We start from the raw sequence: 27,294 nt of genomic DNA on the forward strand, positions 1-27,294 counted from the left end.
CTCTTGGGAGAGGAAATGTAGAGTACACTTTTTTCCCTCTCAAGTTCTAGACCTCTTATCTGTTTCTACAGTGGAGTCATTTGATTGTTCTGAGTAGTTGAATTGTTGAATGGGTATTATTTCCTTTTATTCTTTTACTGGCACTTTAGTGTGTGTGTGTTCAAGATTTTTTGATGTGGTCATTTCATCTGCAGAAATAATTTTGATCCAGTGCTTCTCAAAGTTACTTACAAATTCGCTAAACATGCTTACATTTTTCAGATTTACTGATGTGGACCAGTTTGTAAATATAAGAGATGCAGGACTTTATGAGACTGATTTAGCTGGTATTACTATTTGGTATTTCCTTTTTTTTGTTGTTGTGTTTTTTTTTTTTTCAATATGCCCATGAGCCATGGATTCCTTTATTTCCCTTGAAAATTCATTTCATATCATATGTAAGTATATTCAATCCTTATATTCAGAACCAACTTGTTATTGAAGCCCTGGTAGTTACCTAATGACCTCTATGTTATCTGAAACAATGTCAAAGAAAGTCAAGTGAGGAAAGGAGACTTTTTGAGGATATTTGATCACAGGAATCATCTCCATAATCAGTTCAGCTTAGCACTCTTCATACCTCTTTGAAATGTTTGGCCCAGATTGTTTACATATTCAGTTTCCCTTCAAATTTTTCTCTCTTGTTTAGGTACTGACCTTAATATATTTAGCTATAATTGAGTGTCTGATGTTTGGGCAAAAAGAATTTCAACTGTAGGAAAGGGAAGTCCTGCAACAGGTGCCTAAATTTGTCCCGAAGTCAAGAAAAATTTCAGAGTGTCTTGACCATGTAGGGATAAATTTTGTGCTTATGGAATTCCAAACAAAAAAAAATGCATTTTACTTGAATTGAAATTATATGAATAAAAAGGATATGAGGTATTGCTGGGAGAAGGAGGTTGTTCCATATATATTTGTATGTATTTATTTATATCTTATATATCATAATGTATATATTATGTAATATATATATTAGATATATATATTTAAAACATCGTCTGAACACTTAGCTGGCAACCAAAATATTGGAGAAAAAAATGAAAAATTAACTTAAAAAAAAAAACTTTATTTATTTATCCTTTGACAGACAGAGATCGCAAGTAGGCGGGGTGGGGGGTGGGATGTGCGGGAAAGCAGGCTCCCTCCTGAGCAGAGAGCCTGATGTGGGGCTCCATCCCAGGACCCTGGGATCATGACCTGAGCTGAAGGCAGAGGCTTTAACTGAAGGCAGAGGCTTTAACAATCTTTCAGGCACCCCGAAAGATTAGCTCTAAAACTTGAGGTTCAGGTAGTTATTTTTGACTCAGAGGTAGTGATAAAGTTCTGTTATGGTACAACATGTGGTCCAGTTAAAGAGAAGGATAGGGGCACCTGGGTGGCTCAGTCGTTAAGCATCTGCCTTCCGCTCAAGGTCATGATCCCAGGGTCCTGGGATTGAGCCCCACATCCAACTCTCTGTTCAGCAGGAAGCCTGCTTTTCCCTCTCCCGCTCCCCTTGCTTGTGTTACTTCTCTCTGTGTCTGTCAAATAAATAAAACCTTTTAAAAAGAGAGAGAAGGATAAAAATAAAACACCCTCACATTTTTGCATGTCAATAAATTCCTATGGTAACCTACTAGGGTATTGTTTGTGGTGAAAGTGTACAATAGTTGATAATCCTTTTCATAAATCTTTTATAAATTTCATAAATATCTTTAAGAGATTTTACTTGATCTTAGACAAAAGACAGAACAGATCTTTTTAAAAAAGATTTTATGTCAGAGAGAGTGTGCGCACACAAACAAGGGAAGTGGCAGTCATAGGGAGAAACAGGCTCCCCCACTGAGCTAGGAGCCCGATGTGGGACTAGTTCCCAAGACCCTGGGATGGGGCCTAAGCCAAAGGCAGCTGCTTAACTGACTGAGCCACCAGGTATCCCATAATTCTTTTTCATAAGTAGCAAGGAAGACTATATGCCATTGGTCATCTTTATCCTGAGTATGCATCTGAGCCCCCCCCCCCCCCCCCCGCCCATTGCTCTGGAAGAAGGAGAAGGAAAGTTATCTGCACATAAGATTGAAGATAATACTGGCTATTATTTCATGGCTGTAAAATTTTCCCCCTATCACTTGGTGAGGCTACTTTACCATGTGGTCTTTGTTCTAAGTCTGGAGAGAAGTTTGCTTTGTTCCTTCAGTAGGTGCACTGCCTCTCATTAGAAAAAGATAAACTTTTCTCATACTGGGTTAATGACTCTTCTGTGGAATCAGATCTTTAAAGAACTTCCTTTGGTAGTAAACACTAGAAAACAGACACATCCCAAACTTGTTTATTGCCTCATTCCCTATACGTCAGTCCAACAAATCTGTCAGAATAGCTGATGTCATTATTTGCAAGGCTTTCGACTGCAGTTTTCTAAGTAGACTCCGAGCGCCGCTGTTGGCCAATGCGCTCGCTGGAAGAGCTGGCGTCCACCGTCTACCTAAGTGACTTTCTGCGCAATCACGGAAGCGATTCTGAAAGGAGATAAAGCCCAGATACGGGCACTCTTCTCAGCACATGATTCTGGAATACGGAATGGGATACCTTGAAACAGCGTTGAGTTTTCTACGCATTAGCAGTAAATATTTAAAACACAATTTGTAAAGCATCTTCTCATAACATCTGAAGCTGTAGCCGCGAAGAAAGGATGGGAACTAGGGCGAAGCAGAGGAGCCTTACCGGGCAGCGGCAAGTACTCTTTCCCTTCCTGCTGCCTTTGTTCTGTGGGGGGCTCTCTGAGCAGATCCGCTACTCTATTCCTGAAGAAATGGCCAGGGGCTCAGTGGTAGGAAATCTTGCTGAAGACCTGGGGCTGCATGTACAGGATTTACTGAACCGCAACCTGAGAGTTAGTGCAGAGAAGCAATACTTTACAATAAACACAGAGAATGGCAACATACTTGTCAGTGACAGAATAGATAGGGAGTCACTCTGTTCCCAAAGCACCCTGTGTGTGGTGCCCCTAGAGATCGTGGCAGAGAATCCTTTAAATGTTTTTCACATAACAGTGAGGATAGAAGATATAAATGATAATCCACCGTATTTCCCCCAAAATAGCATTGTCTTACAAATCAATGAACTTGCAATTCTAGGAACTCGGTTTGGTCTGGAATCTGCTATAGATGCAGATGTAGGACCTAATTCACTCCAGAGTTACCAACTCAGCTATAATGAGTATTTCTCTCTGATGGTGAAGGATAAGACTGAAGGCAAGAATGCCCCAGAATTAATTTTGGAGAAGCCCCTGGACCGGGAACACCAGAGCTCCCATCTTCTGGTTCTGACTGCACTGGATGGGGGTGACCCAGTCCGAAGTGGCACCATTCAAATCAGGATTGAGATCACTGATGCCAACGATAATCCCCCAGTGTTCAGTCAGGATGTGTACAAAGTTAGCCTTCCAGAGAACTTGCCCTTGGGCACCTCTGTGCTAAAGGTGACAGCCATTGATCAGGATGAGGGCATCAATGCGGAGATCACCTACTCCTTCAAAACACTAAGAGATTTTGGAAATATGTTTATGCTAGACCATCAAAATGGAGAAATTAAATCCAAAGGTCCTATAGACTTCGAAATCAGTAGTAGCTATACCATGAGCATAGAAGCCAAGGATGGTGGAGGCATGGCCACTGAATGTAAAATTATAATAGAAATTTTAGATGAGAATGACAATGCCCCAGAGGTTATTTTCACTTCAGTGTCTAATTCCATAACCGAGGACGCAGAATACGGGATGGTGATTGCTCTGTTCAAAACACATGACAAAGATTCAGGCGAAAATGAAGAAGTCACATGCCTCATAAAAGAAAAAGTTCCTTTCAGAATTGAATCTTCTGCCAATAATTACTACAAGCTTTTAACAGATGGGTCTCTGGACCGGGAGAAGACTCCTTCATACAATGTCACCATCACAGCCACAGACAGGGGAAAGCCACCTCTTTCCTCCAGTTCTAGTATCATTCTGCACATCGCAGATGTCAACGACAATGCACCAATTTTCGAACAGGCTTTCTATTTGGTCCACATTGCCGAGAACAACCCTCCTGGAACCTCTATCACCCAAGTCCGCGCCTCCGACCCGGACGTGGGGCCCAACGGTCGCGTCTCCTACTCCATCGTCGCCAGCGACCTGGAGCCACGGGCGCTGGCGTCCTACGTGTCCGTGAGCGCGCAGAGCGGGGTGGTGTTCGCGCAGCGCGCCTTCGACCACGAGCAGCTGCGCGCCTTCGAGCTGACCCTGCAGGCGCGCGACCAGGGCTCGCCCGCACTCAGCGCCAACGTGAGCCTGCGCGTGTTGGTGGGCGACCGCAACGACAACGCGCCGCGGGTGCTGTACCCGGCGCTGGGACCCGACGGCTCGGCGCTGTTCGACACGGTGCCACGCGCCGCGCAGCCCGGCTACCTGGTCACCAAGGTGGTGGCGGTGGACGCCGACTCCGGACACAATGCCTGGCTGTCGTACCACGTGCTGCAGGCCAGCGAGCCGGGACTCTTCAGCCTGGGGCTGCGCACGGGCGAGGTGCGCACGGCGCGTGCTTTGGGCGACCGGGACGCGGCCCGCCAGCGCCTGCTGGTCGCTGTGCGGGATGGGGGACAGCCGCCGCTCTCGGCCACGGCCACGCTGCTCCTAGTTTTCGCCGACAGCTTGCAGGAGGTGCTGCCGGATGTCAGCGACCGCCCTGAGTCCTCTGACCCCCAGGCGGAGTTGCAGTTTTACCTGGTGGTGGCTTTGGCCTTGATTTCAGTGTTGTTCCTCCTCGCGGTGATTCTGGCGGTTGCCCTGCGCCTGCGAAGCTCCTCCAGCTCTGTCTCCTGGGGCTATTTTCAGCCTGGTCTGTGTGTCAAGTCAGGACCTATGGTTCCTCCCAACTACAGTGAAGGGACTTTGCCTTATTCCTACAATATGTACGTTGCCTCGGATTCCCAGAAAGCAAGGCTTAATTTACTCACTATGACGTCAGAAATGGGACCCTTACAAGATCTCTCTACTGATGCTTCGTTTGTAATAAGTGCCACTGAAGAGAATAACAAATTAAACTCTTACACTGATGCTTCTGCTCACGTGAGTGTCAATAAACAGGTTTGGTTTAATTTTCAAATAATATTTTGGCAAAAAATCTTTTTTTTTTTTCTTTTCAAGATTTTATTTATTTATTTGACAGAGAGAAATCACAAGTAGACGGAGAGGCAGGCAGAGAGAGAGGGAAGCAGGCTCCTTGTTGAGCAAAGCCCGATGCGGGGCTCGATCCCAGGACCCTGAGATCACGACCCGAGCCGAAGGCAGTGGCTCAACCCACTGAGCCACCCAGGCGCCCCTTGGCAAAAAATCTTAAACAGATCATATCTACTATCACTTTGTTTGCTTACCCACTCTCAATATTTTCTTTTCCTTTCTGTGTTAGCCAGTGACTTCATTATTAGCCCTCAAGTATTTTGAAATACTTTGACAATTTCACCTGAGATGGTCTTTATCCACCTACATGCTCTATCTCCTTTACTGTGACAAATGGCAATAGCATCATAATATCCATTTGTCACAGTAAAGCATAAATGTTTTCTTTCTGTGGGTGTTTCTCTTTCTCAGAACATCAATATTTTGACTATATAAGCCTTTTTCTTCATAATTACAAAGTGAGTAAAATGCATAAGAAAAGTTTAAAAAAATCTTTTAAAGATTTTATTTATTCAAGAGACAGAGCACTAGCTAGGGAGAGGCAGAAGCAGAGGTAGAAACAGACTCCCTGTTGATCAGGGAGCCAGACTCAGGCCTCCATCTCAGAACTCTGAGATAATGACCTGATTTGAAGGCAGATGCTTAACAGACAGCAGAGGCTTAACTGACTGAGCCACCCAGGCATCATGAAAGGCTTTTTTTCCCTAAAGGACAGAGTAGTATTTTAATAACAGTCCATTACATTTGCTAAGGATTCTTTGAATCCCACTGAATAGGCCAGTTTTATTCCCAATATTTTCTCAGAACTATCTGTAGATTTCCTTCCAGCTTTAAAGATATGTTGTGGTAGGCCTGCCAAATATGCTTATCCTCAGAATCCAAACATTTACATTCATGAAAGCAGAATAGTGGGATTTTTTCCCTTAATTTTGACGGGCTTTCAAATGTATTACCAGTCATTTTCAGTAAATGGAATTGGGTTTGTTACTCAGAAAAAGGTAAGTTTTTACTATTCTTTGGATTGCTAATTTTCTCAAACATGGTTTTGAAATAAAATGTGTTAGTACATTGTAAAGTACTACTCTTACTTCCAGTAAATGCAAGTTGAAATGCTTCCATTCTGTCCTAAAAATGTTAATGTGTCTTATTCACTCGACTTCTTGTCCATGTGCTTCTGATAATATATACAATTGCATTTCCTATTTTTAGGTCTCCATATTGTGTAATTTTTATTTCTAAATATTAAATATTGGCAACCTTTTAAAATAGCTTCTCTAAGTATATTTAATACCTGTAAAAATCTGCCCCTTATCACAGCCGAGTGAGAAAGTTTAATTTATTCTATGATTTCTCAAAACAGGAAACACCTAGGAAGATGTCCCATAATAGGTGTTTTTTGGGAGTGGTGATATCAAACTAGGTGCACTAAAGTTATACGGTTAAAATTACTTTGTATAGAAACTTCAAATTCATTTGAAAGGTTATTGGAAAAACAATACAACTACAGAAAATAATCTCAAGAAAGCAGCTCTATATGAAAAATTTTAGAGAACTACAAAGAAGTTGACTGAAATTCCTAGTAAAAGGAGGACTGTAATTTTTTAGTTGGCTCCACTTACATCCCTACTTGAGGAACAGTAGGTGGAGCTATTTGAGGTACAAAAACCAAAGATCCTTCCTGGAGTTGAAGATTGTGCAGTAATTGGTTAGGACTCTGAGCACCACTGTTCACCAATCTGGGAGAGAAAAACAGAGATCCTGCTTGCCTCCTGCTTGCCCTGCAGGCACCTGTAGCACAAAGCCCAGATAGAAACTAATCATCTCTGGGACTATGAAGAAAATGTTGGATTCTGAAGATGGGAAAAACTGGTCCTGACTTGGGTGGTCTAGGGACAAATTGGAACTAATAACCTCCAGGAAAGCGATAATGATTTCTGAGTGGCTGCATCAGGACTGAAAATGGCTTGTCCTGCTGGGAGTTCTCCTGGGGAATCTATGGGAAACTGGGTGTGCCCAAATTCACTATTCACTTCCTGAGGAGCTGGAGAAAGGCTCTAGGATGGGAACCATTGCCAAGGACCTGGGGTTGGAGCCCCAGGAACTAGAGGAGCGCGGAGTCGGTATAGCCTCCAGAGGTACAACTCAAGTTTTCACTCCAAACCTTCAAGCGGCAGCCTTATCTTCGCAGGCAGGGTAGACTGGGAAGAACTCTGCTTGGGGGTCTTAAAGTGTCAATTAAATCTGGAGGTTTTGCTGGAGGATAAAGTAAAAATATATGGGGTTGTGGTAGAAGTGAGAGACATTAACAGTAATGTCCCCTATTTCTGGGAAGATGAATTAGAAATAAAACTGAGTGAAAACGCAGCCACTGGGTTGCGGTTCCCTCTTCCCCATGCTTGGGATCTGGATATCGGGAAGAACTGTCTCCAGAGCTACTGACTCAGTAGTAATACTGACATCTTTCTGGACGTGCAAAGTGGAGCAGATAGTAACACGTACCCAGAATTGGTTTTGGAGCATGCCTTGGACCGGGAGCAGAAGGCTATTCATTACCTTGTTCTCATCGCCTCTGGTGGGGGTGACCCAATCTGCACAGGCACTGTGCGCATCCGTTTCATGGTAGTTGATGTGAATGACAACGTACCAGTATTTGCACAGTCTGAACCACATGAGTGTTCCAGAGAATGCGTCATAGGCACTAAGCTGCTTTGTGTAAGCACCATGATGGAGGACCATGATGAAGGAGCCAATGCTGATGACCCTGATGAAGGAGCCAATGCTGAAGTGATGTATTCCTTCTGTTATGTGGACAAGAAGGCAGCACAAGTTTTCAAACTAGATGCTAATTTAGGGACGATTTCAACAATAGGGGAGCTGAACCACAAGGAATTGAGGATTCTGTGAGATGGAAGTGCAAGCTGTGGATAATGCAGGATATTCTGCACAAGCCAGAGTCTTGATCACAGTATTGGATGTGAATGATAACGCCCCTGAAGTAGTTGTCACCTCTCTCTCCAGCTCTATTTTGGAAAACTCTCCCAGAGGGACACTAATTGTCCTTTTAAATGTAAATGATGAAGAATCTGGGGAAAATGGACAAGTGATCTGTTTCATCTGAGAGAATATGCCATTTAAATGAGAAAAGTCTTATGGAAATTACTACAGTTTAGTGACAGACACACTCCTAGATCCAGAACAGGTTCCTAGCTACATCATCACCATGACTGCCAGTGACACAGGAAGTCTGTCCCTGTCCACAGAAACTCACATCTCACTGAAAGTAGCAGACACCAATGACAACTCTGATGCTTTCTACACTGCCTATATCATGAAGAACAACCCTAGAGGAGCCTGCATAGTGTCTGTGACTATCTATGACTCCTGACTATGGAAAGAACGCCCAGGTCACTCACTTACTCACTGGTGGAGGACACACTTCTCGGAACACCCATATCCTCCTACATCTCCATCAACTCTGACACTGGCATTCTATATGCCCTGTGTTCCTTCGACTATGAACGATTCCAAGACTTGCATCTACAAGTGATGGCGCATGACAGCAGTGACCCTCCGCTCAGCAGCAACGTATCTCTGAGCCTGTTGGTGCTGGACCAAAACGACAACGTGCCAGAGATTCTGTATCCCACCCTCCCCACCGATGGCTCAACAGATGTGGAGTTGGCACCCCGCGCTGCAGAGCCCGGGTACCTGGTCACCAAGGTGGTGGCGGTGGACAGAGACTCTGGCCAGAACGCCTGGCTGGCCTACCGCCTGCTCAAGGCCAGCGAGCCAGGGCTCTTCGCGGTTGGGCTGCACACGGGCGAGGTGCGCACAGCGCGGGCCCTGCTGGACAGAGACGCGCTCAAGCAGAGCCTGGTGGTGGCGGTGCAGGATCACGGGCAGCCCCCTCTGTCGGCCACCGTCACGCTCACCGTGGCCGTGGCCGACAGAATCCCGGACGTCCTGGCGGACCTGGGCAGCATCGGGACCCCCGCCAACCCAGACGATGCGGACCTCGCGCTCTATCTGGTGGTGGCGGTGGCGGCCGTCTCCTGCGTCTTCCTCGCCTTCGTCATCGTGCTGCTGGCGCTCAGGCTGAGGCGCTGGCACGCGTCGCGTGTGCTTCAGGCTTCAGGAGGCGGGCTGGTGGGCGTGCCGGCCTCGCACTTCGTGGGCGTGGACGGGGTGCGGGCTTTCCTGCGGACCTATTCTCGCGAAGTGTCCCTCACCGCGGACTCACCAGGGGGTCACCTGATCTTCCCCCAGCCCAACTATGCGGACACGCTCATCAGCCAGGAGAGCTGTGGGAAAAGCGAGCCTCTTTTGCTGTCAGGTAGTTCAGCGTTTTCTAAAGACAGTAATGCATTAATTCAGGAGAGTACCTATCAAATATTCTGTGGGTTCTGAACAAAATATCTCTTAGTGTGGATAGTGTGTGTATTTCGAATTTAGAAAGTAGACACCAAAAAATTTATATATGCGTGGTGGATACCAAGGATAACTTGGAGGCCTTCTCTGAGGTCTTCCTTCATGCCTTCTCGTGCCTTATTTATAACAGTGTTCATGTATTATTTATCTATATATGTATAAATTTATAACCACCTTGGTACATTTTAAATACTCAATTTTTTTCTAATTTAATTAACCAGCTATACCTTCTTTTAACTGGTCTTTTTATTTGCCTTTGGACGTGTAGCATTTTTATGTTGAACATCTGATGCCAATTTATCCGTTAAAAACCCAAATTCTTGTAGAGGGAGTCATTCTAATTTGTGAAAAGTACAAATGCAATTTGAAATAAACTTTTATGAGTAGAGGGGTTTCTTTTCTTTTTTTTTTTTTTTAAGATTTTATTTATTTATTTGACAGATAGAGCTCACAAGTAGGCAGAGAGGCGGGGGGAAGCAGGCTCCCAGCTGAGCAGAGAGCCCCATGCGGGGCTCGATCCCAGGACCCTGGGATCATGACCTCGGCCAAAGGCGGAGGCTTAACCCACTGAGCCACCCAGGCGCCCCGAGTAGAGGGGTTTCTAAGTACACATGAAGTTGCTAACAAATTCATAAGCTGCATTTAATTTATTTTAAAGTGAAGTAGTTCTGGTCATTAGGGATGCATGCGATTATACTTTCTTAGGTGCTAAATCATTTCATGGTTTCATACAATTCTTGAGCTTCCAGATATACTCAGTTTATTTCCTACATACTTAAAACTTTGTCATTGTATTATCCAAACGGAGATAGCCACTGGCATAGTAGAGCATGCTACTCTTGATCTGGGGGTGTGAGTTCAAGCCCCATGTTGGGTGTAGAGATTGCCTAAACGTAAAATCTTAAAAAAATATATGCAAACAGTGTAAGTGTTGTCCTGAAGAAAAACTGAAGAGATTATTTTTCATCCCAATTGCAGATTTTGGGAATGCAATGTATGTATGTGTTTCCAGGCAAGATATTTCCTTAGTTTATCCACACTGATGATCTTGATGATGACTTTGTGAAGCAGTCAAGTTAACAAATTGTGTTTTGAGTGCATTGTTGGTAATGTGGTGCATTTTCAGTAGTCTTCTTTTGTAAGTTTCCATAACTTTGACACGTGGAAAAAATTCTGGAAAGTTCTCAGATTCTAAGTGTTTTTTGAGAACCTAACACTTATTGTATAACGTTGAACCTAAATTGAATACTAATACATATTATTCTTGGGAAAGCATTGCTGGAACCTGTAAGAAGTCTGGATCTTTGGGGGCGCCTGAGTGGCTCAGTGGGTTAAAGCTTCTGCCTTCGGCTCAGGTCATGATCTCAGGGTCCTGGGATCGAGTCCCACATTGGGCTCTGCTCAGCAGGGAGCCTGCTTCCTCCTCTCTCTCTGCCTGCCTCTCTGCCTACTTGTGATCTCTCTCTCTGTCAAATAAATAATTAAATTTTTTAAAAAAAGATGTCTGGATCTTTGGGTGAGTTCTGTAAAGGAGTAGGGAATCATAGCATCCTTATTAGTTTCTCTTTGTTATCTGTCTCCTTTCAAAAATACAAAAGTTAGTATCTAGAATTGTAAAAGAGATTAGAAATCATTTGGGAAAGAAAGGTAATTAAATGGCCCTAAAATGTGACAGTTACTGTTAATGAATTGGCATGTCACTTTATGCTTTGTGACAACCAGTACAAAAAAAAAAAAAAAAAAGGGAAACATAGTATGGTTCTGTTTGTCTGATATATTTAAAAGGAAGTTTTGAGTCTACCTGAAAATGCAAATTTTGTATTGACATGTAGTTCCAAATGGAACGTAATAAGTAGAGCTTTCTAAATGATGTCAGTGGAATTGGAGGGCAATTTGACCTCCTGGTTTGTTTGGGTTTTTTTAAAGATTTTATTTATTTATTTTGACAGAGAGATACCACAAGCAGATGGAGAGGCAGGCAGAGAGAGAGAGAGGGAAGCAGGCTCCGTGCTGAGCAGAGAGCCCGATGCAGGACTTGATCCCAGGACCCTGAGATCATGACCTGAGCCGAAGGCAGCGGCTTAACCCACTGAGCCACCCAGGCGCCCTGACCTCCTTTTTTGTAAAAGCTATCAAAATGTTCATCAGAAGACCAGTTCACACATGGTGGTCAATTCAAAATGAAAGACATAATGTACAATAGAAATTATTTGGGTAACCTGCTGACTTCTGTTCACTTTACCTGATTTAGAGACAAATCATTGAAAGTTAGGGCAATGAATGATCATGACCCTTAAGCTGAATCTCAAGAATCCGTGATCACAACTAATGCTTCTAGGTGGGCTAAATTTGCTTCACTCATTTGTTGAGTGAGTGAAAGAACAAATGTGTGTGCTCTAGGGATTACCTGCTATTGGTATTCTAAGATGTAGTTTGATAGAAAAGTAGCAGCTTCAAAATGAGGTAGTACTAATTTTGTGACCTTTGACAAGTTATTTCATGTCTGTTAGGTTCAGCAAAATTGGGAAAATAATGCATAATTTGAAAGATTGTGGTGAGGGACTAGTGGTAACATATAAACCACCGGGTTCATAATAGGTACTTAATGGTAGCCATTTTTTTACACTGTTGCTATAAAAAGCTTTTAGTGTCAGCACACTTGACATTCTGTTGGGAAAAGTATTACTTTGTGTGTTCTCCTGGTTGTCTTATGGGTTGATCTGTGAGTGGAAATAAAACTATTCTAAAGTTTTTGGGGGGCCTGGGTGGCTCAGTTGGTTGAGCAACTGCCTTCAGCTCAGGTCTTGATCCTGGAGTCCTGGGATCGAGTCCCGCATCGGGCTCCTTGCTCGGCGGGGAGTCTGCTCTTCCTCTGACCTCTCCACTCTCACACACTCTCTCTCTCAAATAAAAAAATAAAATTTAAAAAAAACTATTCTAAAGTTTTTATGAAAGCTAATTTTAAAAGCTTAGGGGTGCCTGGGTGGCTTATGTTCAGGTTATGGTCCTGCAGTCCTGGGGTCAAGCCCCATGAGCCGAGTGTTGGGATCCCTTTCCAGTAGGAGAGTCTGCCTCTCCCTCACCCTCTGCCCCTGCTTATGTACTCTTTCTTTTGCTCATTGTTTCTCTTATGTAAATAATCTTTTAAAAAGTCCTTAGGTACATTCTTTTTTAAACTTGTTTAAAAATTGAATTATAATCGAAACAATATTATGTTAGCTTCAGGTGCATGACATAGTGATTCAGTATTTTTTAAAAAGTTTTTTTTAGGGGCACCTGGGTGGCTCGGTGGGTTAAAGCCTCTGCCTTCAGCTCAGGTCATGATCCCAGGGTCCTGGGATGGAGCCCCGCATCAGACTCTCTGCTTGTCAGGGAGCCTGCTTCCTTTCCTCTCTCTCTGCCTGCCTCTCTGCCTACTTGTGATCTCTTTCTGTCAAATAAATAAATAAAATCTTTAAAAAAAATTTTTTAAAGCTTTTTTTTTTTTAATTTTAGAGAGAGAGCACGTGATCGAGGGAGGAGCAGAGGGAGAGGGAAGTAATTTCTAGTGGACTCTGCTTAGTGCAAAACCCATGACTCCGAGATCATGACCTGAGCCACCCAGGCACCCCTCATTATTTTTATACATTATGAAACGATCACCTCGATAGATCTAGTTACTGTCTGTCACCACACAGAGTCATTACAGTATTATTGACTGTATTCCCTTTTCTGTGTATTACATCCCCATGACTTATTTTGTAACTGGTTTGTATCAGTTGATTCCCCTCACCTAGGGGGATTAGGTGATAGGTAATTTATAAACAGCAGAAATGTATTGCTTACTGTTTGGAAGGCTGGAATTCTGAGATAAAGGTGCCAGGGTGGTCAAATGAGGGCTTTCTTGTAGATCACAGATTTTTGGCTGTGTCCTCACATGGCAGAAGGAGAGAAGATCTTCCTAGGCACATTATTGATTGAGAAGCCCGTTTGGGGTCTTAAAAGATGGGAGAACCATTGTTTTGATGGGACAGTTATATGAGTGTTAACTTTTCTTTCTTTTTTTTAATGGCTTAAAATGACGTGGGAAAGTTTTAAACAGGATTTTATGTATTTGAGAGAGAGAGACTGCACATGAGTGGGGTGAGGGGAAGAAGGAGAGCAGGGAGCCTTATACAGGGCTCTATCTTGGAACTCCGGGACTATGACCTGAGCCGAAGACAGACATTTAACCACCTGAGCCACCCAGGCACCCCTCTTTTTCTCTTTCTGAACCATAGTGAAACCTAAACAAGAGTCCTATGAAATTTCTTATTTAAATGACCTATTTGCTCCATTAGGATTGATAGAATGATTTAACTGGAGAATGGAGCATCAAAAGTTGAAAGCTGGAGTTACTTAATTTTGGCCACATGAGAGTTTAAGTTAATATCATGTATTATTTTTAAGATATTTATTTATTAGAGAGAGAGAGTGTGTGTGTGTACAAGCAGGGGGAGAGGAAGAAGACAACACCCCATTGAGCAGGGAGACCAAAGCAGGTCTCAACCCAGGACCCCAGGATCATTACCTGAGTCACCCAGGCACCCCTAACATAATGTATTTAATGATATTTGTTGATAACTTAGGATTGATAATTAGGATCTTTGTTGATTTTTTTTAGAGTAGGCAGTGGTTTTGGTTGTTTATTTTTGTGCTGGTTCCAGTGATGAAATTACATTGAGAACTGGGCTTATCTTCCTATATGTTAAGAATCATGGGTTTACATTCACTTAATCTAATAAGTTAAAGTGTTCAGGTATAATTTAAAAGTTGCATCTTTGCTATTTCATAGCATCTAAAGTTGAAATGTAATATTTCAACACATATTCTTCCCCCATATTCATTCTAGAAGAGATATTGTGCTGTTTGAAGCAGAAATAGACTAGGATCCTTGGTGAGACTGCACAACTTGTTGAGACTGTGCAATCCATAGATCATTTTAAAATGAATTAGAAGGCTAAAGATAAATGAGAGGACTCTGTCAGTTTTCTCAGTTACATGTAACAGTATAGCTGTGATCATGAATTGAATTTTTCTGGTGAAAAACCTGCTTTTTTTCATGCAAGATACCAAGTTCTAAAAATTAAACACCTCCACATTAAATATGTATAGTTCTTTGTGTATCAGCTATACCTCAATAAAGCTACTTTAAAATTTTTTTAAGCAAACTGTGAAGATATATTGATCAAAGTAGTAAGTATATATATTAGGAAAGAGATTGACTCTCCTGAGTTAAACGTAAGAGTTCATTTTTAGGAAACCATGTATGATGAAAAGTTATCAATAAAAGAATATATTGTTTAAGGGGTGCCTGGTGGCTCAGTGGGTTAAATCTCTGCCTTCGGCTCAGGTCATGATCTCAGGGTCCTGGAATCCACCCCTGCATCAGTCTCTCTGCCTGCTTCCCCCTGTCTCTCTGCCTGCTGCTCTGCCTACTTGTGATCTCTCTCTCTGTCCAATAATTAAAAAATCTTTTAAAAAAGAATATATTGTTTGGGATTCTTTTTTTTTTTAAAGATTTTATTTATTTATTTGACAGACAGAGATTACAAGTAGGCAGAGAGGCAGTCAGAAAGAGGAGGAAGCAGGCTCCCTGCTGAGCAGAGAGCCCGATGTGGGGCTCAATCCCAGGACCCTAGGATCATGACCTGAGCCGAAGTCAGAGGCTTTAACCCACTGAGCCACCCAGGTGCCCCTATTGTTTGGGACTCTTAAAATATTAATAAGAATAGATAGCCTATGGCAAAGCTGATTGAAAAAGATCTTTGACAGAGGAAGAATTTCCTTAATACAAAATGGGAAGAGTTCTGGTTCGCGAAGGTGTGAAGAAATTGTCATCAGATAAATCACTGACTCAATACTTCTGCAATTTCTGTTAGAGAAGCCATAAAAAAATCTATGTATGTCATTAATGACAAACATAATTTCTTTGTTCATCTTTTTCATTTAATTTTTTATTTTTTATTAACATATAATGTATTATTAGCCCCAGGGGTACAGGTCTATGAATTGTCAGGTTTACACACTTCACAGCACTCACCATAGCATATCCTCTCCCCATTGCCCTTAACCCATCTTAGTTTATCTTTAAGTCTCTGAAGCATTTCACACAATGATTTATACCTCTTCTAAATATTCACTAAAAGGCTTCAGTTCAGTGATTAGAAAGTGGTCTCTAACATAGATCAGTGGAGTGGAATAGCAAACCCAGAAATGGACCCACAACCAAATGGTCATCTTTGACAAAGCAGGAAAGAATATCCAATGGAAAAAAGCCAAGTCTCTTCAACAAATGGTATTGGGAAAACTGGACAACAACATGCAAGAGAATGAAACTGGACCGCTTTCTTACACCATACACAAAAATAAATTCAAAATGGATGAAAGACCTACATTTGACAGGAAACCATCAAAATCCTAGAGGAGAACACAGGCAGCAACCTCTTTGACCTTGGCTGCAGCAGCTTCTTACTAGACATGTTGCCAGAGGCAAGGGAAATAAAAGCAAATGAACTATTGGACTTCATCAAGATAAAAAGCTTTCCTTCCAGCGAAGGAAACCATTTATGAAACTAAAAGACAACCAATGTAATGGGAGAAGATATTTGCACTGACATATCAGATCAAGGGCTAGTATCCAGGGGCGCCTAGGTGGCTTAGTTGGTTAAGCCTCTGCCTTCAGCTCAGGTCATGGTCCTGGAGTCCTGGGATTGGGTCTTTCATCTGGCTCCCAGCTCTGGGGGGGTGTGCTTCTCCCTCTGGCCCCTCCCCTCTCATGTTCTCTCTCTCTCTCTCAAATAAATAAATAAAATATTAAAGAAATATAAATAAATATTTTTTAAAAGGGGGGTGGTTATCCAAAATCTTTAAAGAACTTATTATCAAGTTCTTTGCCTCCAAAACAAATAATCCAGTTAAGAAATGGGCAGAAGACATGAACAGACATCCAGAAAGAATACATCCAGATGTGCTAACAGGCACATGAAAAGTTGTTCATTACTCATCATCAGGGAAATACAAATCAAAACCACAATGAGATATCATCTCACACCTGGCAGAATGGCTAAAATTAATACAGGAAACAACAGATGTTGGTGAGGATGCAGAGAAAGGGGAACCCTCTTATATTGTTGGTAGGAATGCAAACTGGTGCAGCCATTCTGGAAAACAGTATGGAGGATCATCAAAAAGTTAAAAATAGAACTTCTCTATGGTCCAGCAATGGCAGTACTGGGTATTTACAAAGAATACAAAAATAATTAATTGCCTTAATATATAAGCTTTTCATATTGTGTAACTTATTTTTTTATTGTGTAACTTCTTAGAAGCTTCCTATATATTTGCAGCTGAAGATCCAGCCAGTAGTTCATCCAGAATCTGTTATATGAAAAAAATAAAGCTTCTGTACAAAACAATTTTTTAAAGGGATAGCCTAAAAATTATCTTAAGTATCAAGAAAATATAAAAAGCAGTCATAATTTTGACCTCATATGGTGGAATTACTAAGAATATGAATTCCCAGGAATATTTAATTGGAAGAATAAGCCTGTACAGTATACTACCTTTCAGCCTGCAAATTCCATTGAGAAACATCTTTCTCTTTGTTTCAACTCTCCAAAACACTGAGCTCTCCTTACTTCAGGCTGTAGTCCTAAGGCAGGGACTCAGAGCACTACTGTGAGTCATTATGAAAATAGGGATTAACAAGGAGATCTTTAAAGGCTCTTGCTGGATGACTTTCCTCATGGGACCTTGTCAAAGATATGGGGCCTGGGTGTCCAGGACTTGCTGTTCAAAAGCTGTGGATTAATGTGGAAAAGGAATAGTTCACTCTGAGTGAAGAAAGTAGACACTTGTAACAGAATGGACCTGGAACATATAAAGCCATATACCATAGTTTGTATCAAATGTTTGGAAGTGGTAGTTGAAAATCTTTTAAATTTTTTCCACCTTAATATAGATGTGCAAGGTGCCAATGATAATACTCAATACTCAAATATCTGAATTGACCCAGCTTGGGGCAAGATTTATAATAGAACCTACAGAAGATACTGATGTTGGAAACAATTACTTTACAAAATTGCCAGCTTAGCAGCAGCACTTTGTTTTTCAAGTAACAGAGACCAAAGTGGAAACAAATATGTTAAGCCTGTGTTAGAGAAGCCACTAGACTAGGAAAAGCCAAACTCATGTGGTTTAGTCCTGATAGCCTTAGATGGCAAAGATGGCCCTGAAGCAGTACTGCTCAGGTCCCCACCCTTGTAGTTGATGCAGCTATACATGCCTCCTGGACATCTCCATGGTAACGATGAAGGTCACTGACCCATATGAAAGTAGCAGTGTGGATATCATATATGTCTTTATAGCCCTTTATAGTGTCCAGTTTAATCTTGATCACAGTTGTGGTGAGATAAAAACTTCAAGTACAATGGACTTTGATGAGATTAAAAAATGTTCTGTGGTTTGGTAAGGAAGGAATGATGGAAGTGGGGGAGAACTGGTTGCCTAGTATAGTTGAGGTCAAAATTCTGGATGATAATTACAAAGTCCCAGAGCTGATTTTTACTTCGTGGGTTTTTTTTTTTTTTGAAGATTTTATCTATTTGACAGAGAGAGATCCCAGGTAGGCAGAGAGGCAGGCAGAGAGAGAGAGGAGGAAGCAGGCTCCCTGCCAAGCAGAGAGTGCGATTCGGGTCTCCATCCCAGGACCCTGAGATCATGACCTGAGCTGAAGGCAGAGGCTTAACCCACTGAGCCACCAGACACCCCTGATTTTTACTTCTTTTTCCACAATGATTCCTGAAGATTCTGCACCTTCAATGGTAATGACTCTGTTTAAAACACAGGATCCAGATTTGGCAGAAAAAGGAAGGTCTCATGTCTGGTATAGATTCAGAATTGAATCTTCTACTGATAATAACTACATATTTGCAACAGATGGGGCCCTGGACTTGGAGCATACCGATGTTACCATCATGGCCACAGAAAAACAAGTCACCTCTCTCCTCCAGTAGAAATGCCACCCTGCATGTTGGTGACATCAACAGGCCAGTTTTCTACCAGGCCTCCTGGGGGTCCAAATGGCCAAGAGTAGCCTCCATTGCCCAAGTCTGCACCTCAGATCCTGACCTGGACCCAAGAGCAGTATCTCTTACTCCCTTGTGGCCAATTTGGGTACTTTAAGTGAATTTGAGCTGGAGCAGAATGCTGGGTAGGGACAGTTGCATGTAGTCAGGTGGATCTGAATAATGTTAGCATGGCTTTCACTCAACTTATAGTTTACAAACACTTGAAAAATTATAGAATAACATTTGCATATAAAATTCCCTATTATATATCACTGTCAGTGGCTTGGAAGATTACAGTCTAAAATATAACAAGGAAATATAAATATATAAAGTTACATAAATATAAAATATAAAAGGAAAAGGAAATATCTGTTGGAAAGTACATATAGGAAAAGTGGGTAATGAGGAAGCTGAAAAGAGTGAAAAGAAAATTACTGGTAAGTCAAGATAAAGAAAACTAGTAAGATGTATAAAATTGCGTCTGATTGGTTAGTTGTGGTAGGATTCCTTATTGGTGTGGATTCTGTTGTCTAAGCTATGTTAACTTGTGTAGTATTTTCTCTACCAGTGTGTTAGGGAAGGCCCTGAATTTTCCTGGTGAGCAAAGGGCACTTGATATCTGTTGACTCTTCTATTTGCCTTGTTTTGAACTGATTTTGAGATGTGGTATGAGGTAGCAACTCATTGAGGTAGGAATCAAGGTTTTTTCCCATATGATGCCCTGATTTTCCAGTATCATTTGTTGAAAGGATGTCATTTTCCTATTGAATTGCTTTGGCATCCTTGTTGAAAATCATTTGATACAAATGGGTTTATTTCTCGACTCCTTGCCATGGATCTCTTTGTTTTTTTGCCACAACCACATTGTCTAGATTATGGTAGCTTTATAGTAAGTCTTGAAGTCAGGTAGGTAGTCAGGTTGTTTTTCCATGTTGTTTTGACTACTCATGATCCTTTCTCTTTCCAAATAAAAGTCATTTTCTTACTTTCTGGAGAAAGAAAAAGCTTGCAAGGGGTTCATATGGGATTGCACTGAATCGATAGACCTTTTGGGAGAGAGGTCATCTGAACAACATTGAGACTTGGAACCTATGAGAATGGTATTGTATTTCCATCTATTTAGATCTTTACCTTCTCTTAGCAGTGTTTCCGAATTTTAAGTATAGAGGTATTATATATCTTTCATTAGATTATTCCTATGTATTTTATGGTTTTGGATGTTATTATAAAATATATTTTAATTTCATTTTCTGATTTTTGATGGCTTACAGAAAAACATGAATTTTGAATACTTCCTATGGTTTTGAAAAACAAGAAGTGCAATGTACTCTATTCTCATACTGTGTGAGAGTATAATGTAAAAGAGTATAGTATAATCTTTTTTTTTTAGGAAGAGAATCTTTTTTTCTAAGATTTTATTTACTTATTTGACAGAGAGAGAGAGAGATCATGAGCAGGTAGAGAAGCAGGCAGAGAGAGAGAGGTGGAAGCAAGCTCCCCACGGAGCAGAGAGCCCAATGTGGGGCTCAATCCCAGGACCCTGAGACCATGACCTGCGCTGAGGCCCAACCCACTGAGCCATGCAGGTGCCCCAAGAGTATAGTATAATCTTAAACCACCTCTACTTAAGCTCAGGCATCCATTCTCTGAAATATATAGGTTGGAAGAGCCCGTCCAAAAACAAAGTAAACACTAGTGTCTTCCCCAAGTCTAGCAGTGGTTGAATCATTCATTCATTTATTAACAAATATTTATTAAGTGCCTGCTACATGCAAAACACTGTCCTAGGTTCCAAGGATGCACCAATGAACAAGGCAAATGCTATTCTTGACTTAATGGGTTCCTTTCTAAGGTATGGTCTTTAATAAGTCTGATAAATGCCAGAGAGAAAAATAAGGATGCTAAGAGAGCTTATAATAGGGATCTTCCCCTCGTCTGGGAGGATCAGGGAGAGGTTCTTTCAGGAAGTTATAAAGTTCGCATGAGATGTGAAAGATGAGTAGAAGTGAGGTAGGTAACAAAGAGATTAAAGGAGAAATTGGCAGAGCAAATCATGGGTGTAAAGATCCTTTAAAAAAAAAAGGTGAGCAATTGGAAAAGTCTAGGGAGGCAAAAAAGGTTAAATAAGTAGACATGAGGTACATTATAAGGCAGAGTTCTATAAACCATGTTAAAGATTCTTTTTAAAAAAAAAAGATTTTATTTATTTGACAGAGATCACAAATAGACAGACAGGCAGGCAGAGAGAGAGAGAGAGAGAGAGAGAGAGGAGGAAGCAGGTTCCCTGCTGAGCAGAGAACCTGATGCGGGGCTTGATCCCAGGACGCTGGGATCATGACCTGAGCCGAAGGCAGAGGCTTTAACCCACTGAGCCACCCAGGCGCCCCCATGTTAAAGATTCTGCATTTTATTCTAAGTACTTTTATACTTAGGAGCTTTTTTTTTTTTTAAGATTTTATTTATTTATCAGTGAGAGAGAGAGGGAGAGCGAGCAAGCACAGGCAGACAGAATGTCAGGCAGAGGCAGAGGGAGAAGCAGGCTCCCCGCTGAGCAAGGAGCCCGATGTGGGACTCGATCCCAGGACGCTGGGATCATGACCTGAGCCAAAGGCAGCTGCTTAACCAACTGAGCCACCCAGGCGTCCCTATACTTAGGAGCTTTTGAATGGTTTTTAAACAAGGCAGTGACAAGATATGATTTGAATTTTTAAAAAGATTCTTTGGTTTGCTGTGTGGCAGATTGATTTATGAGGGTAATAAATGGAAGTAGGGAGAACAGATGGGAGACTATGGCAGTGTTCTGTTAAGAAATGGTGCCGAATTGGATTAAAGGAAGGCAGTGGATGTAGAAACAAATGGATGGTTTGGAGATATATTTAGGAAATAGATACAACAAGACAGTAGTAGAATGGTGGAATGTAAACTCCTTAAGGTCAGGGACTATTTTCTTTATTACTCAAAATCTGGAAAGATCATTGCCTGGCCACTGGTAGATTCACAATTAGATATTGTTGACTGCGTAAATACAGTGATGAAAGGGGGGATTAAGAGTCATTTCCAGGGGCGCCTGGGTGGCTCAGTGGGTTAAAGCCTCTGCCTTCGGCTCAGGTCATGATCTCAGGGTTCTTGGATGGAGCCCTGCATCGGGCTCTCTGCTCAGCAGGGAGCCTGCTTCCCCCTCTCTCTCTGTCTGCCTTTCTGCCTACCTGTGATCTCTGTCTGTCAAATAAATAAATAAAATCTTTAAAAAAAAAAAAAAGAATCATTTCCAGATTTGTGAACTAAGGAACTGGATGGACAAAGGTACCATTTGTGAGTTGTGGAAGACTAGTGAAGGGTAGATTACAGAGAAATTAGGAGTTGTAAACAAGTTATTTGAGATTATGTGAAATATCCAAGTGCAGATATTAAAAGTGTGGTTGGACATACTGTAAGCATTCTTTTACATTGATTCCTTCCATTGTGATAATCCATTCAGGGGAGTAGATCCTTACCAGGTTGAGCATGGTAAGATTCCTGATAGTTCTACACTGGTATGTTTTGGGGCTCATCACAATATTAGCCCTGTGCTTTATTTTTCTTCCTGATCACTTTTTCATTATTAGAGACTTCTGTTACCCAGAGAACCTCAGTATTTAATTCATGCTCACCCTACTTTTCAGACTAGTTCTGGTGTCCAGTTCTTTTCTGCCTCTGGAATTGTGTTTGGATTATAATTTACCAGGCTGTTTTAATTTGTTGTTGCCTAATTTTTTTCACTTGATTGTATATTTTTCATGCGAATTTTTAAGCCTAGTATCTTTTCACCATCTATTGCTGGCTTACAAACAGCAAAATTTTGTATAAGGAATGTTTAGGAAAAGGATACATAGCAATAATAATATAATTGTTGGATTTTAATATTACTAATACACTTGGAAGATATATCAGCACATACCTTAGGCACTCTTTACAGTCCTTAGTAACCATGATTGAAAGATAATTTTGTTCTGTTACTTTCATCTGACATATATTTGCTTCTTCCTCACTGTGTTCTCTTTCTCTCCCTAACAAGAATATAAGCTCCTACATGGCAAGGGTTTATTTTTTTTTTTCATGATGTATTTTTAAGGCCTGTAACAGTGCTTGACATTGTTAAACTCTAAAGGAATATTTCATGAATAAATTAATGGTAATTTATCATTTTAAGTTGAAACCAACAGTCTTAATGATGGTAGAACAACTTCTTCCCTTAAGGTGATAGAAATTTTCTATTTTGATAGAGGTGTGGATTATATGGGTGTATACATTTGCCCAAATTCACTGAACTCAAGATACTTGCTCTTCACTGTATATAAACCATGCTTCAATTTAAAAAGAGATAAATAAAACATCACATTCCCCCCACCCACTGTTGCTTCAAGACTCACCCCCAAGAGGTCATTGCTGTTAATATTTGATTATGTGTACTTCCGGGCATTTTTTGGGTATATGTAGGTATGTGTGTGTGCTTTTGCATAACAGGGATCATTTTATATACTAAGTATACTGTTCTGCAACTTGCTTTTCCCAGTTAATAATATTTCCAACACCTTTTCATTTGAGTCCTTTTAGGTTTGCCATCTACCTCAATCTGAGTAATTTTCGTTTATTTTGTGATAAGAAACACATTTACATGGTTCAAAAATCAAAAGGATGTATAATAGGTGTATATTGTCTTATTCTGATTCTGGACTACTTCTTCTACTGCTGTTTCCTCTTACTCCCATGTATTTTATTAGTTTCTTAAATATCCTTTCAGCATTTCTTTATACAGATAGGGGCAAGTATGGATATATATTTTTTCTAGGTTTCTTGCAAAAAAGTTATACTGTTTTCTATCTTGAGTTCATGACTCCACAATGTATCCTTTAAAAATCTTTCCATATTAATATATAGGAGAGGTTTTAAAAAAAAAAACAGATTCTTGGTATTCCATTGTGCTATTTATTATTATCCTGGTAAATAAATTAATACTTGGGATGTTTCTAGTCTTTGAGTATCACAGACAACTTCATTGAATAGTCTTGTACTTATATTATTTTGTGCATGTGCAGTATATATGTGGGGTGAATTCCCAAAGGTAGAATTGCTGAGTCAAAGAGTAAATAGGTGTATAATGTTGATAGGTGCCTTCAGAGTAAGTTTTCTTTTCTTTTTTGTATTTTTTATTATTACCATATAATGTATTGTTTTAAGGGTACAGGTCTGTGATTTATCAGTCTTACACAATTCACAGCACCCTCCATAACACATACCCTCCCCAATGCCCATCATCCAGCCACCCCATCCCTCCCACTCCCCTCCACTCTAGCAACTGAGGAGTTTGTTTCCTGAGATTAAGAGTATCTCATGATTTGTCTCACTCTCTGGTTTCATCTTGTTTCATTTTTTCCTCTCTTCCCCTGTGATCCTCTGCCTTGTTTCTCAAATTCCACATAACAATGAGATCATATGATAATTGTCTTTCTCTGATTGACTTATTTCGCTTAGCATAATACCCCCTAGTTCCATTCATGTCATTGCAATGGCAAGATATCATTTTTTGATGGCCGCATAATATTCCTGTGTGCGTGCGTGTGTGTGTGTGTGTGTGTGTGCACATGTGCACACACATACATACATACCACATCTTCTTTATCCATTCATCTGTTGATGGACATCTGTAGGGTAGCTCTATTTTTGACTTCTTGAGGAACCTACATATTTTCTAGAGTGGCTTCACCAGCTTGCATTCCCACCAACAGTGTAGGAGGGTTTCCCTTTATCCGCATCCTCGCTAACACCTGTCATTTCCTGACTTGTTAATTTTAGCTATTCTGACTGGTGTGAGGTGGTGTCTCACTGTGGTTTTGATTTGTATTTCCCTGATGCCGAGTGATGTGGAGCACTTTTTTGTGTGTCTGTTAGTCATTTGAATGTCTTCTTTGCTGAAATGTCTGTTAATTTCTTCTGCCCATTTTTTGATATGATTGTTTGTTCTTTGGGTATTGAGTTTGATAAGTTCTTTATCGATTTTATTTTTTTTTTAAGATTCTATCCATTTATTTGACAGAGAGAGATCACAGTAGACAGAGAGGCAGGCAGAGAGAGGGAAGCAGGCTCCCCGCTGAGCAGAGAGCCCGACGCGGGACTTGATCCCAGGACCCTGAGATCATGACCTGAGCCGAAGGCAGTGGCTCAATCCACTGAGCCACCCAGGCACCCCTCTTTATCGATTTTAGATACTAGCCCTTTATCTGATATGTTATTTGCAAATATCTTCTCCCATTCTGTCGGTGGTCTTTTGGTTTCGTTGACTATTTCCTTTGCTGTGCAAAAGCTTTTTATCTTAAGGAAGTCCCAATAGTTCATTTTTGCCCTTGCTTCCTTTGCCTTTGGCAGTGTTTCTAGGAAGAAGTTGCTGCAGCTGAGGTCGAAGAGGTTGCTGCATGTGTTCTTCTCAGGGATTTTGATGGATTCCTGTCTCATATTGAGGTCTTTCATCCACTTTGAGTCTATTTTTGTGTATAGTGTAAGGAAACGGTCCAGTTTCATTCTTCTGTGTATGGCTGTCCAAGACCAATTGTTGAAGAGACTGTCTTTTTTTCCATTGGACATTGTTTCCTGCTTTGTCGAAGATTACTTGACCATAGAGTTGAGGGTCCATTTTTGGGCTCTCTGTTCTGTTTCATTGATCTATGTGTCTGTTTTTGTGCAAGTACCATACTGTCTTGATGATTACAGCTTTGTAATAGAACTTAAAGCCCAGAATTGTGATGATGCCAGCTTTGGTTTTCTTTTTCAACATTCCTCTGGCTATTTGGGTTCTTTTCTGGTTCCATATAAATTTTAGGATTATTTGTTCCATTTATTTGAAAAAAAAAACTGTTGTTGAAGAGGATTGCATTGGATGTGTAGATTGCTCTAGGTAACATAGTCATTTTCACAATATTTGTTCTTCCAATCCATGAGCATGGAACATTTTTCCATTTCTTTGTGTCTTCCTCAATTTCTTTCATGAGTATTCTGTAGTTTTCTGAGTACAGATTCTTTGTCTCTTTGGTTAGGTTTGTTCCTAGATATCTTATGGTTTTGGGTGCAGTTGTAAATGGAATTGACTCCTTGATTTCTCTTTCTTCTGTCTCGTTGTTGGCGTATAGAAATGCAACTGATTTCTGTGCATTGATTTTATATCCTGACACTTTGCTGAATTCCTGAATGAGTTCAGTTTTGGAATGGAGTCTTTTGGGTTTTCTTTTTTTTTTTAAGATTTTATTTATTTATTTATTTGACAGACAGAGATCACAAGTAGGCAGAGAGGCAGGCAGAGAGAGAGGAGGAAGCAGACTCCCCGCTGAGCAGAGAGCCCGATGCGGGGCTCGATCCCAAAACCCTGGGATCATGACCTGAGCCGAAGGCAGAGGTTTTAACCCACTGAGCCACCCAGGTGCCCCTCTTTTGGGTTTTCCACATGAAGTATCATATCTACAAAGAATGAGAGTTTGACTTCTTCTTTGCTGATTTGGATGCCTTTTATTTCTTTTTGTTGTCTGATTGCTAGGACTTCTAGTACTGTGTAGAATAGCACTAGTGATAGGGGACTTCCCTGCCATGTTCCTGACCTTACGGGAAAAGCTCTCAGTTTTTCACCATGGAGAATAATACTCACTGTGACTCTTTTACAGATGGCTTTTATGGTATTGAGGTATGTACCCTTTATCCCTACACTGCAAAGAGTTTTGTTCAAAAAAGGATTCTGTACTTTGTCAAATGCTTTTTCTGCATCTCTTGAGAGGATCATATGGTTATTCTTTATTTTATTAATGTAGTGTATCACACTGATGGATTTGCAGATGTTGAACCAACCTTGCACTTCCTTCCTTTCAATCCAGGAATAAATCCCACTTGGTTGTGGTGAATGCTGCTTTTAATGTACTGTTGGATCCTATTAGCTAATATTTTGGTGAGAATTTTTGCATCCATGTTCACCAAGGATATTTGTCTGTAATTTTCCTTTTTGATGGGGTCTCGGTCTACTTTCGGGATCAAGGTAATGCTGGCCTCGTAAAGTGAGTTAGGAAGTTTTCCTTCCATTTCTGTTTTTTTTGGAACAGTTTCAGAAGAATAGGTATTAGTTCTTCTTTAAATGTTTGGTAGTATTCCCCTGTGAAGCCACCTGGCCCTAAACTCTTGTTTTTTTTGGGAGATTTTTGATTACTGTGTCAATTTCCTTGCTGGTTATGGATCTATTCAGGTTTTTAAAAATTTCTACCTGATTCAGTTTTGGTAGTTTATACATCCCTAGAAACATATCCATTTCTTCCAGATTGTCTAATTTGCTGGCATGTAGTTGCTCATAATATGTTCTTGTAATTGTTTGCATTTCTTCCATTTTGGTTGTGATCTTTCCTCTTTCATTCCTGATTTTATTAATTTGGGTCCTTTCTCTTTTCTTTTTGATAAGTCTGGTCAGGGATTTATAAATCTTATTAATTCTTTCAGAGAACTAGGTCCTAGTTTCATTGATCTGTTCTACTGTTCTTT

At 40.9% G+C, this 27,294-nt stretch overlaps 1 protein-coding gene and 1 pseudogene across 18 annotated transcripts in view; both read left to right on the forward strand.

Moving 5' to 3' along the window:
- LOC131832177 (protocadherin gamma-C5) overlaps positions 1–27,294 on the forward strand; it is a 183,059-nt gene that overhangs the window by 96,939 nt on the left and 58,826 nt on the right. Inside the window, exon 1 of one of the 18 annotated variants that reach the window (XM_059174858.1) lies at positions 2,182–5,122. The exons of the other annotated variants lie outside the window; for them this stretch is intronic. Coding sequence (XP_059030841.1) covers positions 2,708–5,122 — 2,415 coding nt within the window. The 5' untranslated portion in view covers positions 2,182–2,707. Of the gene's footprint in view, positions 1–2,181; positions 5,123–27,294 lie in introns of those variants that run through there. 18 annotated transcript variants of the gene reach the window in all.
- Positions 5,599–15,110, forward strand: LOC131832180 (protocadherin gamma-A12-like; annotated as a pseudogene).

The sequence above is a fragment of the Mustela lutreola genome, chromosome 5, assembly GCF_030435805.1.
Source record: "Mustela lutreola isolate mMusLut2 chromosome 5, mMusLut2.pri, whole genome shotgun sequence".
In the NCBI taxonomy this organism is placed as follows: domain Eukaryota; kingdom Metazoa; phylum Chordata; class Mammalia; order Carnivora; family Mustelidae; genus Mustela; species Mustela lutreola.